The 14,896-nt window shown below is 46.7% G+C and overlaps 1 protein-coding gene across 7 annotated transcripts in view; it reads left to right on the top strand.

Annotated features, from left to right (window-relative positions):
* The window catches only part of DNM3 (dynamin 3), a 171,836-nt gene that overhangs the window by 155,534 nt on the left and 1,406 nt on the right, over window positions 1-14,896 (top strand). For 2 of the 7 annotated variants that reach the window (XM_053949827.1, XM_053949820.1), the window contains one exon: window positions 10,402-14,793. The exons of 1 other annotated variant lie outside the window; for it this stretch is intronic. In XM_053949827.1, coding sequence (XP_053805802.1) covers window positions 10,402-10,471 — 70 coding nt within the window. In that variant the 3' untranslated portion in view covers window positions 10,472-14,793. 4 more of the 7 variants (XM_053949822.1, XM_053949819.1, XR_008432222.1 and 1 more) reach the window with 3 other exon arrangements.

The raw sequence follows: 14,896 nt of genomic DNA, 5'->3' as shown, positions 1-14,896 counted from the left end.
GCATTTTTCAAAGGAATTGTACAGAAATGGTGAGCTCTTGGCATTTTCTCGCTGTTCCTCCCTTAATGTACAGGGAAAGGAAAATAGTTAGGAGAGCAGGAAGTCATTTTCTTCCCTGCTTCGCTCTGATTCTAAAGCTGGTTTGGGTTATGTGCTCTGAATATTTCTGTAAGGAAACAGAAACTATTTGCATGATACATGCCTCTTTTAATTAATCCCACTTGAGGTGGGTGGATCTCTCCCAGCAAAGCCTGTGAGTAAAGGCCCCTGGCTTTAAGGGCTTGATGCCAAAGCATATATGATTTGTGAAATATTCCCCATTGCCAGAATCTGGATTATTTCCCCTCTCTCTTAAAAGGCTTCAGTAGTATTTTGAAAGAAAATGCAGCTGTGTGCTTGCTTTGGTAGGACGGCTTTAGGCAGGCACTAGAAGCACTTCAGCTCACCCTGATGTGTGTTTGCCTGACTGTGTGGAAAGCCTGATCTCGACCAGTTTAAGTTCTACTGTGGATGCCTGATTTTTAGCTTTTAAATGTCCTGAATGGGAATCTCAGCTTTGCCACAAGGAAAACAATTGAATTGGAAATGTTTTTTCTCTTGGCAGCAGAGCCCGTGGCGTTTATGGGGGTGGAAGGGTGCTGCCCTTTTCCCCCTGTGTCCTGCTTTGCAGTGCTGCTGTGGATTCACCAGGGCTTTCCCAACACAGCCCTGGAGATGGTTCCTGACTTTGTCACTGAGACAAAGGTGACCCCACAGGAGGTGAAACCCTGGAGCACGTGTGTCACCCTCAGGCAGGCTGGGGCTGCTCCCCAGGGCTGGGGCTGGTCTTTACACGTGAGGCAAGTCGTGGGGAGAAAATTCACGTTGTGCTGCTCACACGCTGTCCCTACAATTCACTTCCACCCACAGCCAGCCAGCAGGGAAGGGCTGGTGGCAGCTCTGCAGCTCCCCTTTTTTATGCCACCAAGGCTAATTCCATCACCTGCTGTGCTGGTAGCTAATCTACCTTGTAAGCCACCATTGCATATTTGTGCCAAACTGGCAGAAAAAGGTACTTTTACCTGACAGTAATTGCAGTTAGAAATTTTCAGACAAAGTCAGGAGCAGAGCAGAAAGCATTACTGCCTGATGTTTCCCAGCCCACAGGCTCCCACTCAACTCTTTGATTGCCAAATATCAACCATTCATGAAGTTTTCTCTGATGGATTTTTATGGATTAGAGTTCTTTGAAAAGATTTAATGAAGTGTCTAACCCTGTGCATTGAATGATAAGGAGATTCAATGCAAGAAAAATTGCACATGATCCTCTGAATAAAATCTGTCATAGTGCATAGGCATATAAGGCCAGAAGGGTTATCCTGCCTGAGCCTGGGAATCTTCTTTCTCCTGAAAGTTTGGCCGTGCAGCCTTAAAAGCTTACTACTGTATTTTTAATGGAATATAAATTGTAATCAAATAGTCATTGCACCAAATTCTTCTGGCAGGATGAGTGAGAGCCCACCTTAGAGTGTTTGCACGCTGACTTGCATGATCTTAATCTGAACACCCAAGTAGGAGAGCACAGCTCTCTGTCCTCTTTGAATGGATCTTTGGCAGAAGTTATATTCAAAAAGTATAGTCTGCAATTAGGATTGTTTCATGCAAGCAAAGAGACAAAAGTGTTACATGGACGGAATTCAAATTCCTGCTGAACCTCCGGAGGAGAGAAAGCCAAAGAATAATTTAATTTAATTCTGCATCTCATGCCTGTGATCAAAAGAATATACAGCTACGTGGGCAAAGCCAGAGCCCCTCCCAGGGGGGACACTGCCCTTCTGTAGTCAGTATGTTTCCAACTCTGCCTGCCTGAGGACCCTGAAATCACAAGACTTAGGAGAATATCAGTTATTATTTCTGAGATTTCTGCCCAGAGGGAGGACAGCCCTGTATAATTTGTTACCAGTCTAATGTACATTTCTTGTTGAAATGCACGCCCAGTAATATGTTACTTCTGCTGCCGGCTGCTTCGAGCAGCAGCAGACTCCATTTATTTTCTCTTATCTCTTAGAAAGAAGCTCTGCATTTTCCCCTCCTCCACTGGGTCCTTTTTCACTATTTTCCTTTTTTTTTCTCAGCCTTTCCTCTGCGTCCCTTTCTTGACCATCCTGTTTGCTTCCTCTTTCACCTCCTCCTTTCACTTGGTTTCCTGCCTGATACATTTGTCTCCCTTCCCCATGTATTCCTTCCTTTCCTTCTCACATCTTGTCTTGGTTTCTTTCCAACATAGCCCTTCCCTACCACCTTTGTAAAGCTGTCACCTTGCATTTCTGTCTTTAAGAGTTTTTGAGACAGTTTTCAAGCCATAGAATGCAGTATTTGACAACCTTTCTTAACAGCAGCCTGGTGGCAGTGGCTGTGACACCCATGAGAAACACGAGCTCCTCTGCTTGGGGCAGTCACACTGCCAGGTGCAAACCTGGGCTCATCTTGCAACTTTGGTCATGGGATGGAATCAAAGAGTAGAATCACTGAATCCTTTGGTTTGAAAGGGACCTTTAAAGGTTATCTAGTCCAACCCCCCTGCAATGAAGAGGGACAACAGAAGCACTGAAAGAAGGAGCATTCTGCATGAGGATAAGTATTGGAGGGCTTGGACAGAAAGCAGGTCCCAGCAGGTTGTAAAAACATGTAAAATTCACAATACAGCAAGTCTGGCAGTTTCATTGTAATTCTGTAGTACTGATCTTATGAGAAATTTGGAGTGGCATTTGCACAGAACTGATTCTTCAGCTGCCTGAGCTGTAATGCCATGAGAGATACAGAAGAGTCTTCACTTCTTTTCCAGGAGCTTCAGTGATTGCTGCTCCTAAAAGGATGGCCCTCTTTTAGACTGGCAGTAGGATTTTATTACTACCTTCCTTTATATTCCTCTCCCCCAGATGACTGTCCTGAAGCTCAAGGAAAACCAAGTTCATGGGATGGCAGACATTACAGCCTGGCTACCATGTCTGCTGCCACTGACTCTTAACTTCTCTCAGCATCTCCCTCCATCAGCCAGAGACAGGCTGTCCATATCTTCAGTGGCCCAGGAATTTTATGATGGGCAGTTCACTGTGGCAGTTAACAAAAGTCTCTGAGGGATTGCTTGCTCTGCATAGGGTTGAGGTTTGATCTGTCTGCTGCATCTCAGGTAGCTGTAATCACCTTGAGTATTGTTCCTGAGCTACTTGCCCTGCTTTATTCAACAAAAAAATTGTTTTAAAACAAAGTGATATTCAACTGGGACTGTTGCAAGTCACTTTAAAAGTTCAGCAAAGAGCCATGAAATGGCTTTTCATTACTCTTAGTGTAGACCAGAGCTATGTGATGGGGAAGGGTAAGTAAAAGAGATGCAAGAGGGGGAAAACAGAAAACAAGGAACCTGAAAAGCATCAAAATAAGTGATTTTGGAATAAAGATGATGCTGCAAGTGCAGTCCTGAAACATAGTAGGAGTGTCAGCTGATGCACTGAATGAATTTCAGCAAAAATTTGAGTTTGGTTTGGTTTTGGTTCTTTTTTTTCTGCCTTAGCATTTTCTCTCTCAAGATACTGTTAGTAGAAGGAAATTGTTTTATTTTTTAACATCTCTCTACTTGAAGAAAAAAAGTAGAGTCAAGCAAAGCAGTTGTTTGACAGAAACACAGGAACCTGAAGATGTGTTTTGTCCCAAGAAATGGTTTAATACCATTTGCCATGAAGACATTGCAGGATTAGAGTGCTGGTGTTGAGCAGGGAATTCCTGCCTTGTCTGAAAGAGTGGGCGAATAGCAGTGCATTTCTAGGCTGCCTTATGCTACAAGAGAAAACATCTGAGAGTAAACAGAGATAAACAGGCATGATTTGAACTTCCTGCACCTGCAGGCATCTTGAAAGGCTGTCTTGAAACTCTCCTGTCCCCCGTGAGCCAGGGCACTCCATGAGTCCCTTAACAACAGTGCTAATCCCATTAGCTGGCATCAGGGACAAGAAGAGGAGCAACTCCAGCTGGAGGTGACAACCAGGACATTTGCTCCCCTCTTGCACCAAGGTAAGTAAAGAGGAGAGAGGCAACAAGGCAGGGGAAGGTCAAAGCTGAGTAGGAAGGAAGAACAGAGATGTGTTCAAAAGTGGGGTACATGATTCACACTGATGGCAAACAGCGCAACTACACACAGAGAGGTCCTGAGCTGCTGTGAAAAGATCAGATGTTCTTCCTGCTGATTTTGTGGCCTTTCTGTTGTCATCTTCCATGCACAGAACAGCATTCTGAACGTTCTCACTCAGCACTTCTAACTTCTTCTTCTTCAAGGCCAGTTGTGACCCTCTAGACCATCCTAACCTAGAGTTTCTAAAAAGTTGGGACAGTATTCCACAGATGCACTGCACACTTGCTTACTTGACATGTTCCCTGCTGAAGGGCAAACAAGAACACACAGTTTCTTAGGAATAATAGTCTGTCTCGGTCACTCCGTTGAATTAATTTTGTGTTTATTCAAGCTGAGCTTTTCATATGACACATTAATTCCCTGAAATGACTAATTTGAAAATGCAGTGTTCACATAAACATACAATATATTTGTATGTGTGTGTGATGGACATTGATTTATTATGGGCATATAGAAAACATAGCTTAAGTTGTAGATAATAAATTATTCTGCTGGAACATCATATTTTGGACCACATTGCCTCTGAAAGGAGTATCTGTATTAAGTTAAATCACACACAGTGGAACCTCACTAACCCTAGTGCTTTCAAACAGTGTAAGCCTTTGAATTCATGGAGATTTATACTGCTGCAGTGTAGTGGTGGCCAGTGAAGGACACATTCTTCCCATTCACTCTTTTTTTTTTTTTTTTTTTTTTGTTACTTTCACTTAAAAGAAATAGCTATCTGATAAAACAGCATACTCTAATAACCTTAGCTTGCTTATACTGAACAAAAAAATTCTTCTACTGAGAGAGCGCTGTGCAGGGGGGTCATTTGCAGTTTTGGGGTTCAGCTGTAGGGACAGCTGAGACAGTCCCTGGCAGTACAGTCTGAGCACGCCCTCTGTGCTTTGGAGAGCCTGAGTTCAGCTGGAGAACTGCTTAAGAACTAGCAGCCACCCTCAAAAGCTGTGCTCTGTGCCTGAGGGCTTCCCTTCCTGACTTGCCTGACCATAGTGATCCTGTGGGCAACACTTACTTACAGATATTACAAAATGACATTTTCCAGTGCAGAAACAAATCTGAGCAAATCTCACTCTCCTGGACCATTACAGTGGGCTAAGGGACCATCTCAGGCAGATATTCCCCAGCTCCTTTCACCCTTCATCACCACTCAGTGCAGTTTCTCATTTGCCCCGCAATCACCATCTCCTCCTGATCCCTGTCTGTGATTCCTGCTTTACTCCTCCTGATGTCATCATCCTTTTTCTGCTCTTCCTGCTTTGTTATAACCTGTGTCACCAGGATCAAATGCCTTTCTTCCCCCTGGCTTTCCCACTTCCACTCCTGAGTTGATGTTCGGGAGACTCTGCAGCAGCCGTGCTGCATCTGCTGTAGGACAGAGCTTAAGCCTGCACAGACTGAAGACTAATTAGGTCTGTAAACCGTGTCTTGCCTCTGTTTTTCAAGCATGATGAGTACAATACTTTCATTTCTGGTTTGGATTGTCCTCCGAATCCTGAGGCTGATGGAGGTCGAGTGATGCCATATAAAAGTTAGGTTGATACAAGAACCAGTAAGAATAGAGGGTGTGGGTCTCTCAGGATCTTACTGAAACAGCGAAAGCCAGAGAAACAGTACAAAAATAAAATCAGTCAAAGCATTGTAACTTTCTCAGGACCAAGCTGCTTAGTTCTCTAAATAATCACCCAAACAGGAAACCAGATTTATTCCTCACCTGCAGTAAGGCACTGCACTCTTACCATACGCCTCACATTCCAGGTTTGTTCTGTCACCTAAAACAAATTTGCCTGCAGTCAGTCTTAAAGCTGCCTAGAGATTTGAAGTATTTTCTTGTTAAATTCTACAAAGACAGTGTCACGTATCGGGGTACTCCGAGAGGGCTGGGTTATAGGGAAACCAAGATGATGGAAAAGGGAGAGAATAATGGGCTTCTGTTCACAGCTTCAGATCTATAGGATGTATCGTAAAATAGAGTTCTGTGCATGCCTTCCACAAGTGTTCTCTGGTGGTCACAAGCGAGCAAGAACGTCAAATATAAGTGGAAATGAAAGCCTTTTATTTCGAAGTCCTCTGGCTGTGCTGTGAGAAGCCATCTTCGAGCGGGGCCTCCCATGGTAATTACAGCCATGCTTTACTGAAAGCACATTTTGTGCACTCTGTGTGGGGAGCGATAGGACTTCTCAAAAGGCAAAGGGTTGAAGAACTCCCATATGTTTCTGATCTAATTTTAAGTCTAGACTTGCTTTATTTAGTTTCTTTCACTCGGCATTTGCCTAGCTAAAGCTTTTAGGAGTTCTTTTAAAACTGGAAATGGGGGGGGGGGGGTGCTGCTAAGGTTAAAAATAAATGTAAAAACTTTTTCTTTTTTAAAAAGTTTTTGCACGTGGGTAAGAGCTCCCCTCCGTTCAAAACCCCACTGAGCTCTTCAAAGGAGAAGTCTCTGCAGCAACATCAGGGAGTTATTAAATACATACTTAGTCCACAATTTTCATTGGTAAATTCTTTATGTCTGCTTAATGTGTGCTAGTTAGAAGAACTGATTCTTTTTGCAGACTCGTTTACTCAACCCCGGGGGAACCTATGATCTCTTGCCCCTTTAGCACTAACTTTTACAAACAGTTTAAAAAAAAAAAAAAAGGCAGCAAAACAAATAACAATAACCCCAAAGACAAGAGAGTGAGTTAAACGGGCCAGGCAGCGGGACACGGCCCGAAAATGCAGCTGAAATGTTGGCGACAATAGCCAGAAGGGTTTCCCGCAGCAGCGCCGTTTCCCTGCGGAGCTTTCGCCGGGGCCGGAGCGCCCCTCGGGCTCCGCTCGCCGGGCGCTGCCCGGCTGCGATAACGGGGAGAGAGAGACCCGTCTGCGCCGCTATCATCCGCTGGCCTCAGACTAAACATTGACCTGGGCTTAGTCACATATTTACTCACTGGGATGGCAGCTAGCGCGGACAGGGCTGCGGGGGAGGCTGTTTTTGCCCGGTTTCCCCCGGGCGGGCCGCGGGCAGGCTGCAGCTCCCCCTGGCGCTCCGCGGGCCCCGCTCCTCGGCGTTGCGGCGGCTCCGTGCGGAGCCTTGGCCCGGGCAGCGATGGTGCCGAAGCCACGCTCGGCTTTCTCAGAGCCGTGCTTGGTGCAGCTGCCCCGGAGCCGGTTGCTGGCTTTGTTATCTCAAGGTGGCCCAGGCTCCTGCACCGCCGGCTGTGAAGGAGCCGGGGAGAGACAAGAGACACGGGGCTTGGCCTCGCCTCTTGGTTTCGGGGTTGAGATTCCTGTAAGGGGATGAGAAAAGGTCTGAATGGTACTTCCAGTGTAGAAATGGTCACAGAATGATTTGTCACCTTGACAGGGAAGTCTAGGACAGGCAACTTCAGGGCTTGTTCTTTCCTTCACTTGCACTTGAGCTCCAGCTCGTGCCAGCTGGTGCTGAGTGCCAGTGGCAAAGGGAGGGGAGGTCTGTTCCCCAAGCTGAGCCCCTGTGCTCTGCCCAGGGCCTCGGGAGCACGGTCCCCCTTCCTCCACTGCTGGCACCGGGAACTGCCGATCTCCCAGGAGACTGTCAGCGGCAGGCTGCAGGGAAATGCTGCTGCTGCTGCCGCAGCTCTTTTCCCCAGCGCTGCCTTTCCCAACCATTGCCACTCCTCTGGGAGGCTCTGCAGGTGGAGGTGCTGCTGCCCCGGCCGTGCTGTGGAGGGTTGAGGAGCTGGGAGTGCATGGGAGACAGGCAGCACCCTTGAGGGGCTGGAGCTGAGGAGGGCTGTCCCTGCTCCTCTGGGATGTGCTGCCATGCCCGCTGGGAGGACACACGGGTGTTTGTGTCCCAGCATCCCAGACACACGTGGGAGCATCCACAGGCGGGCCCGGGCACGGCTGGAGGCTCCCCGCGCTGAGCACACCCGTGTGTAGGCAGTGCCACGGGGACAGAAGGGTGGGTGGCTCGGCAGCAGCTCCATCAGAGCGTCCCCTTGGGGGAATCAGCTTCCCCTGAAGTGCTTGGCACTCTGCAGTGGGAAACAGCTAATGGGGAGTTCTTCTCTCCAGGTCTGCGCTGGGCTTGAGCGGAGATTCAGAACAGCGGTCAGTGTGCAGGAGCAGCGCTGGTTCAAGGGGGAAACGGGCTTGATTGTGGTTCAGGTTTGGTTTGACTGATTATATCCAGGAAATCCTCCCACTGTGCTCTCCAGTTTCTGATCCTGCTGTGTTAAATAGCAATTTGGCTAAATTGCATTATTTGAATCCAGTGGACTGCATTTAACCTGGTATTAAAATGCATGTTTGGGCCTTTAAATTTGATATGAAGACAGCTGTATGCATTTTCCCTTGTTTGTCAATTGCATACATATGATACGATGTTTTCAGTAAGCTCTAAACAATGCAATGTGAGGCATTTCAACAAAGGAATAATTTAATGCAACCCAGCAGAAATGCAGAGCCTTAGAAGTGGTTCGTTATGGAACTACAAATTTTGGAAATGGGTCCAGGAGACCTACACTGGAGCAACACAAGAAACAATAGTTAACACAGTAACATTTTTCCTGTAAGAAAAATACACCATGAAGAAATTATATTTTGCCTATTTTTTTTTAGTTTGTTGATTTACTTGAATGCTTTAGTTGGCATATTTTCTATTTGTTGCATGGTAGGGATTAAAATTCTCGTTTCTTCACCAAAAGAGAATATTGTCGCACAAGATGCACTTTGAGCCAAATGAGATTTTTTTTGTCAAGTGTAAATTTGTCTCACATATTTTGTTCCAGTTCAAAGAAGATTAACACATTGTTACATTCTTTTCATCTTCAGTTAACTTTAGCAGAATGAGACACATTTCCTTCCTAATCTTCTTCAGAGCCACAACTGTCCCTACTTGCACAGGTGGAGGTTGGGTTAGGAAGGGCTGCACATTTGTTGGGGCAAATTATTAATTTATTATTATTATTATTATTATTATTAAAAGATTATTAATGAGCTCTGCTGGAGCTGATGGGAACCAGCCTCAGCTCCTGCCTTGCTCAGAGCCTGGGTGCAGCCATGAGCTCTCCTGGAGATCTGGGCTGGGTAAAGGAACAGAGGGAGAGTCCCTGGTGCTTCCTGCTAAAGGGAGCAAAAACACCATCTAGGACATGCATTGGGATAAATGCAGCAACAGAGCACTGCTGGAGGCTGCTGGACAGCTGGCTAAGGGAGCAGGAACAGTCTCTCAGGTTGTTTATCCAGCACACAGCAGTGCCAGGCAGGACTGTGCAAGCAGGTGCAGGCAATTGTCAGCTCAGACTCTGCATGGGCATAGGTGGAATGGAGCATCAACAAAAGACTCCTTGTAACTAAGCTGATGGAATTACCTCCACACAGCCCTGAGGTGGACCTTCCTGCACACAAAAAGGTAAAGTGTTACACAGCTCCCAGAGGGACTCTGTCTACAGCCCCAGCAGAGCTGGGTGTTATCCTTGGTGAAGGGAGGAAGGGAGGAAGGGAGGGATAAGTGCCAGCCTGGTCTGCAGGTAGAATGTGCATGGAGATCACACTGCTGCTAACTCTTGCTCTGGGGTCTCTTATCAGAGGATGGCACAGTCCAAATTAAAATGCAGGGGTTTGCAGTACACAGGAAAATTGAATGAAGGCACCTAAGTCTTCCCAAAAAAATCAGTGACTCCATAGCACTTCCTGAAGTTGATAGAAAAATGCATTTGTGGTAAATTAATGAATCCAGCAGCCCTGGCCACGACTGGCATTTTCAAAACTGGACATTGATATAAAGCCTCAAAATGTGCCTCAGATTCAGACACATTGATAGGGCTACAGTTTGCCCAGGTATGCAAGAAGCTGCAGGTTTTCCTGCTCCTGCAAAGCGGACCTGAAGTTGCTGCAGGCTGTTTTCCCCCGTCCTGTTGCCTGCTCTGAAATGTGCCTCTAAGTCTGCTCTGTGACTGTCCAGGCTGGGACTGACCCCTAAAACCAGGGAATATCGACCCTCCCCTGCTGGTTTGCGTGGCTCCAGAAGGCAGTGGAGAATCCCCAGGCTGTGCACAGTGATGGGTGAGAGGGTAAAGCATGGCAGAAATGGCAAAGCCATTTCCTCCTTCCTTCGTGTGGGTGCTCAGGGGTGTCTCGCTTCAGCGTACGTGGCAGTAGGATTGCTGTGTGTGCGAGCACGTGCATGTCCATGTCACAGCAGCCTGAGGTGCCGCGTTTGTGCTCACTGTTTGTGCTCATTGTTTCTTCTCTCTCTCTCTCTCCAGTCGAAGACCGCCCCCTTCACCTACTCGGCCCACTGTAATCCGTCCGTTAGACTCCTCCCTGTTAGACTAAAAGGAGTTTCTGGCATGTCACTCGTTGTTAACCAAATATGTGGAAACAAATTGCTTGGTAACTGTCACAATAACCAGTGTATAGTCGCATGTATGGACATCTCTAGGCAAGTAACCAATTTTACTGATATTCTCTGTCCATTCTACATTGTTCATGAGGTCTTCAGTGTTTGGGGAAGGTCTGTGCTGCCTTGACTTTTCCTTCTGCAATAACTGATGTTAGCTAACTTACTGACATATCTCCACAACTGTGCTCACAGTCCTCTACAGCAAGTGGAGGGCTTGACTCTGTGTGTCTTTGTGCATGTGTTGATTTGATCTACTGCTTTTTTTCCCCTCTTACCTGAAAGGAATCTTGCTTTTATTTGTACCTTCCAGGTTTTCTGTTTTCTCTTGTAATGGCTAAACTGGGCAAAGAAAGTCATGTGGTTTCTTACCAAGCTCTTCTGAAGGCCCCACACTTCCAGGTCTCTCTTGCAAGAGGCTTGCTTCTCCTATCAATTGTCCTTATCTGAAATTTAGTTTTAAGGAATGTTGTTAAATGAGCAGGGGGTGTGTGGGACAAGGCATGTTTTGCTTTATTTCCATCCTGGCAGCTGCCATGCCAGGTTGGTTGGGTTGGTGAGGAGCAGCCTGGGGTGCCCCAGCTCCCAGGGCTCAGCATGGAGTCAGGATGGGACAGGGTGGTTTGGGGTGTGACAGAGCAGCGTGTGGCAGCTCCCTCCGTCCCTGCTCACACTCCTGCACCCACTGCGCTCCTGGGAAGCGCTCAGGGGAGTGACTGCATGGAAATGTGCTGAGTGCAGGATCCAGGGAACTGAGCACTGCTTTTGGTCCCTTTGTGACCCAGAAGGACACGGAGACACAGACACATGCACAGCTGGGCGTGGTCCCCCTCCCGTGCCCACCGTGGGAGCTCCAGCCTGGACTGGCAGCTGAGCTTCCCGAGGGCCGGGTTCGGATGTGAGATATTCGTGGTATTTTCACATGCCAGTCAATAAAGTTTCCCTGTGCCCCTTGTGTAAAGATTTTCTTTTTGCATTACATGGTTCTTGCACACACCTTGGTATACTGTTACTTTATCCAGCTGAGTTCTGGGAAGTGTTCAGCTGTGCATTCTGGATTATTTTAGCAGCTGCTCACTTGCAGAGCAAGTGCTCTCTGCCTCTGTTTTGCACGTTATAAATTAATGCATTATAAAAACCTTTTGTCTTAACTGCATTACTTCACTTTAAACACTTAGGGTCAGTGTCACCCTTAAAGCTTAGAACTTAGTTAAGAGAATGAAACTAGAGAGGAATTTGGCCTTGTTACTTCAGAAAATATGAATTGCTGCTATTACAGTTATAGTTACAGATCCCTAGGCAAAGCAATTGGTGGTTTCAAAGGCCCCCAGTACAATCAGTCTAATAAATGTATTTATTGAGACTGCTTGTAGGGCTCCAGTATGCTGTAGCCCCATGGTTAGGAAGAATCCAATCAAAGAGCCACAACAAATGGGGATTTAGCCTGTTAATTCCCAGGCTGCTGATTAGGTGTGCTCACCAGTGCAACAAATCATGTTTCAGCCTGCAGAAGAGAGACGAGCTTGGGAAAGCATCATGATTTGTGTGTTAGCTTAACTGTAATTTCCTGTCAACCCCATACTTGTGACACACACCTGGGGAGTCTGGAGGTCACATGTGATGCACGGTGAAGATGGAGTTTGTCAGAGCACTGGCATCCTGGTGATCTCAGCAGACTGCTGGTGTTTGTTTGGGGAACAGGTCCACATCTCCAATGCCAAGTGCACAGAATCAAGGAAAAGAAAAGGTTGAAAACACAGCCACAGTCATACTAATTTTTACTACAAAAAAAGAAAACATATTTTGATGATTCTTCTTGTCTTCTACACAGCTTTCCACTGCTTAGTGCTCTCTGCTGTAACCTGTGCTGCATCTGTTGGATATATTTTTGTAAATAGCCACAGTAGCCCATATTGTTGCCTTGCCAGCACTCCTCTATATCCAAAGAGTTTATCAGAACTCTGTTACTGACTGGCAGCTGCCAGGTTTAATGCCTGAGTCACAGAGATCACTGATATCACTTCTGATACCAGAATATCAAATTCTGATACTTGGTGATCCTCCTACCAGGATGGATGGGTCTTTCAGCAGCCTGGTCTAGTGGAAGGTGTCCCTGCTCGTGACAGGGGGCTTGGAACAAGATGAGCTCCAAGGTCCCTTCCAACCCAACCCATTCTAGGATACTGCAAGGCCACGGTCTGGGTTTATCCCACCATGCCCCAAGGATTCAGCTTAGTTGTTCTTTGTTCAGTGGCTCTTTGTTCAGAGCATCACCTCCAGGAGGTGATTCAGGCCACTGTGGCTGCATGGGACACGAGGGCAATGCTGGAAAGTCAGGAGCCTCAATTACATGGCCCAGCTCCTGGCCTAAAAAAGTGCTTTGAAATGCTCTCTACTTGAGACTCCCTAATTTACTTTAATGACTGTTTCTCCCAAGCATAAGGAAGTAGGTGGCACAACTGAGCACTGTCCTTTACTCTGCCCCAAGAAACTATTTCTCAGCAGTAATCCTGAATTGTAAATAAAGCTCTCAGGGGCGGATTTACCCAAAAGAGGAGGAGGAGGCAGTGAGGCATCAGCACCATCTGGTTCTGTGCTTGATGCTGAGGGTGCAGGACACAGCTTCACAGCCCTCCTTCCTCTGCATCCTCATTCAGATCTCATCTAAATCTGGCCCTGTGCCCTAAATGCAACACTTTTAGGTGTGCAGGTTAATAAATAACTGTGAGCACGAATCCAGGGTTTGATGATTTCACCTATTCTTGCGTATGCGCTTGTGAGAATAAACCACGTAGACTTGTTTCTAGGAAAAACACTTGAATGCTTTCCCAAGAAATTGCCACATCCAAGTGAGTAAGTACTGTCCTCCAGCCTTGGCCCACTTCCTTCTGCTGTAGAGTGCCTGGAATGGGTTTGTTTGTTTGTCCCACTTACTCCTGATGCTGGCGAGTCCCATCCATCCTGTCCCTTGTTCTTGGAGGAGCAGCCTCGGCAGCAACTCACCCCATGCCCAGAGGAAAGCAGGACAAGCACCCTGTGGATGTGCCAGAGGGACTGAGCACCTCTGCAGAGCCACTTAGGTGGGATGAGCTAGGTCTGAGCTCCATGTCTGAGAAGCGCAGCTCGCTCTGCCTTTCCCTGCTTCCCTCTGGCACAGCTCTGGTTGCCAGGGCATAGTGGAGCAATGATGAAGCAACACCGGAGTGTCTGATCTTACCTGAGGTGCACAAAGATCTGCGTGGTGTAGTTGCTAAGTTTCAGGAGTTGGTGTAGTTGCTAAGTTTCAGGAGGATGCTCATCTAATACTGCATTTAGGCTGAGCCTGGATCTGTGCCCAGAGAACATTTCCACCTCACCCTGCTGTGGCTGACCAACAGTTGAAGAGCTTGTGCCACGAACAGCTCTCGGCCTGGGATCTCAAGGGATCTTGTGCTAGGGTTAAAAAGATTGTATGTTCAACAGAAAGGCTTATGTACATAGTTAATGTGTGTTTATTTTATTGCTGATCTTGTTGCACTTTCTGAGTAAGCCTCCTAAAAGTAGATTATTTATTATATTAAAGAAGATACATTATAGGTTATGGCATTTCGTGTTCAAGTATAACATAGAAAATATGATCCTCTCTGTTCCAGACACCTCCACTAACCATGATGTGTACAGCATATTGAGATTCCTGACTAGTTCTGTCCTTCTGTCTTAAAATAGTCCAAACCTCCTGAATTGAGAGCAGACCTGCTTTGTCCCTGTGCCACCAGGGAGCCTCCTGGTGCCCTCCTGGCACAGCTCCTCCTGCTGAGGCACTGCCCCTGCTCCCAGGCTGGTGCAGAACAGCTCCCTTGTGTAAATGAATGTTACTCTGCCTGTCTTTCCTCTTGCTTTGTCTGCAGGCGAGCTGATGCCGACGGCTCCTCCCGTCCAGACAGCCCTCCACTCTTGCTTGATCTATGATTTGTCCCGCCTTGCCGGCCGTTTGCTTTACTGCTGTCTCTTTACTTTTCCAGGACAGGCTAAACCATGACTTCTTTTTTGTAAGAAGCAAACGCTTAATTTCTTTCTGATTTTTTGTTTTGTTTTGTTTTTTTTTTTGCTCTGTATGTTAACGCCCTACTTCATGTGAGCCAAAACATCTGCCTTTGGTTTTGTAATCTGAGCACAGCGAGTGGATTCCCAAAACCGTGGTCATCGCTGAGCATCACATACACCTGCTGTAAAAATGTTATGCTGCATTTCTGGACCTGAAATAAACTGTCATTCTTGATGGGCTTTTATTATTACTTTCTGGATGTGTATGAGTGGTGTCTTCTGTCTCTTGCACCATCATCTCAGCATTCCACACTGCCTTGGTGGGGACTGCAGGGAGG

Source organism: Vidua chalybeata, chromosome 9 (genome assembly GCF_026979565.1).
Source record: "Vidua chalybeata isolate OUT-0048 chromosome 9, bVidCha1 merged haplotype, whole genome shotgun sequence".
Lineage (NCBI taxonomy): Eukaryota > Metazoa > Chordata > Aves > Passeriformes > Viduidae > Vidua > Vidua chalybeata.
This window is presented reverse-complemented; position numbering and strand designations above follow the sequence as displayed.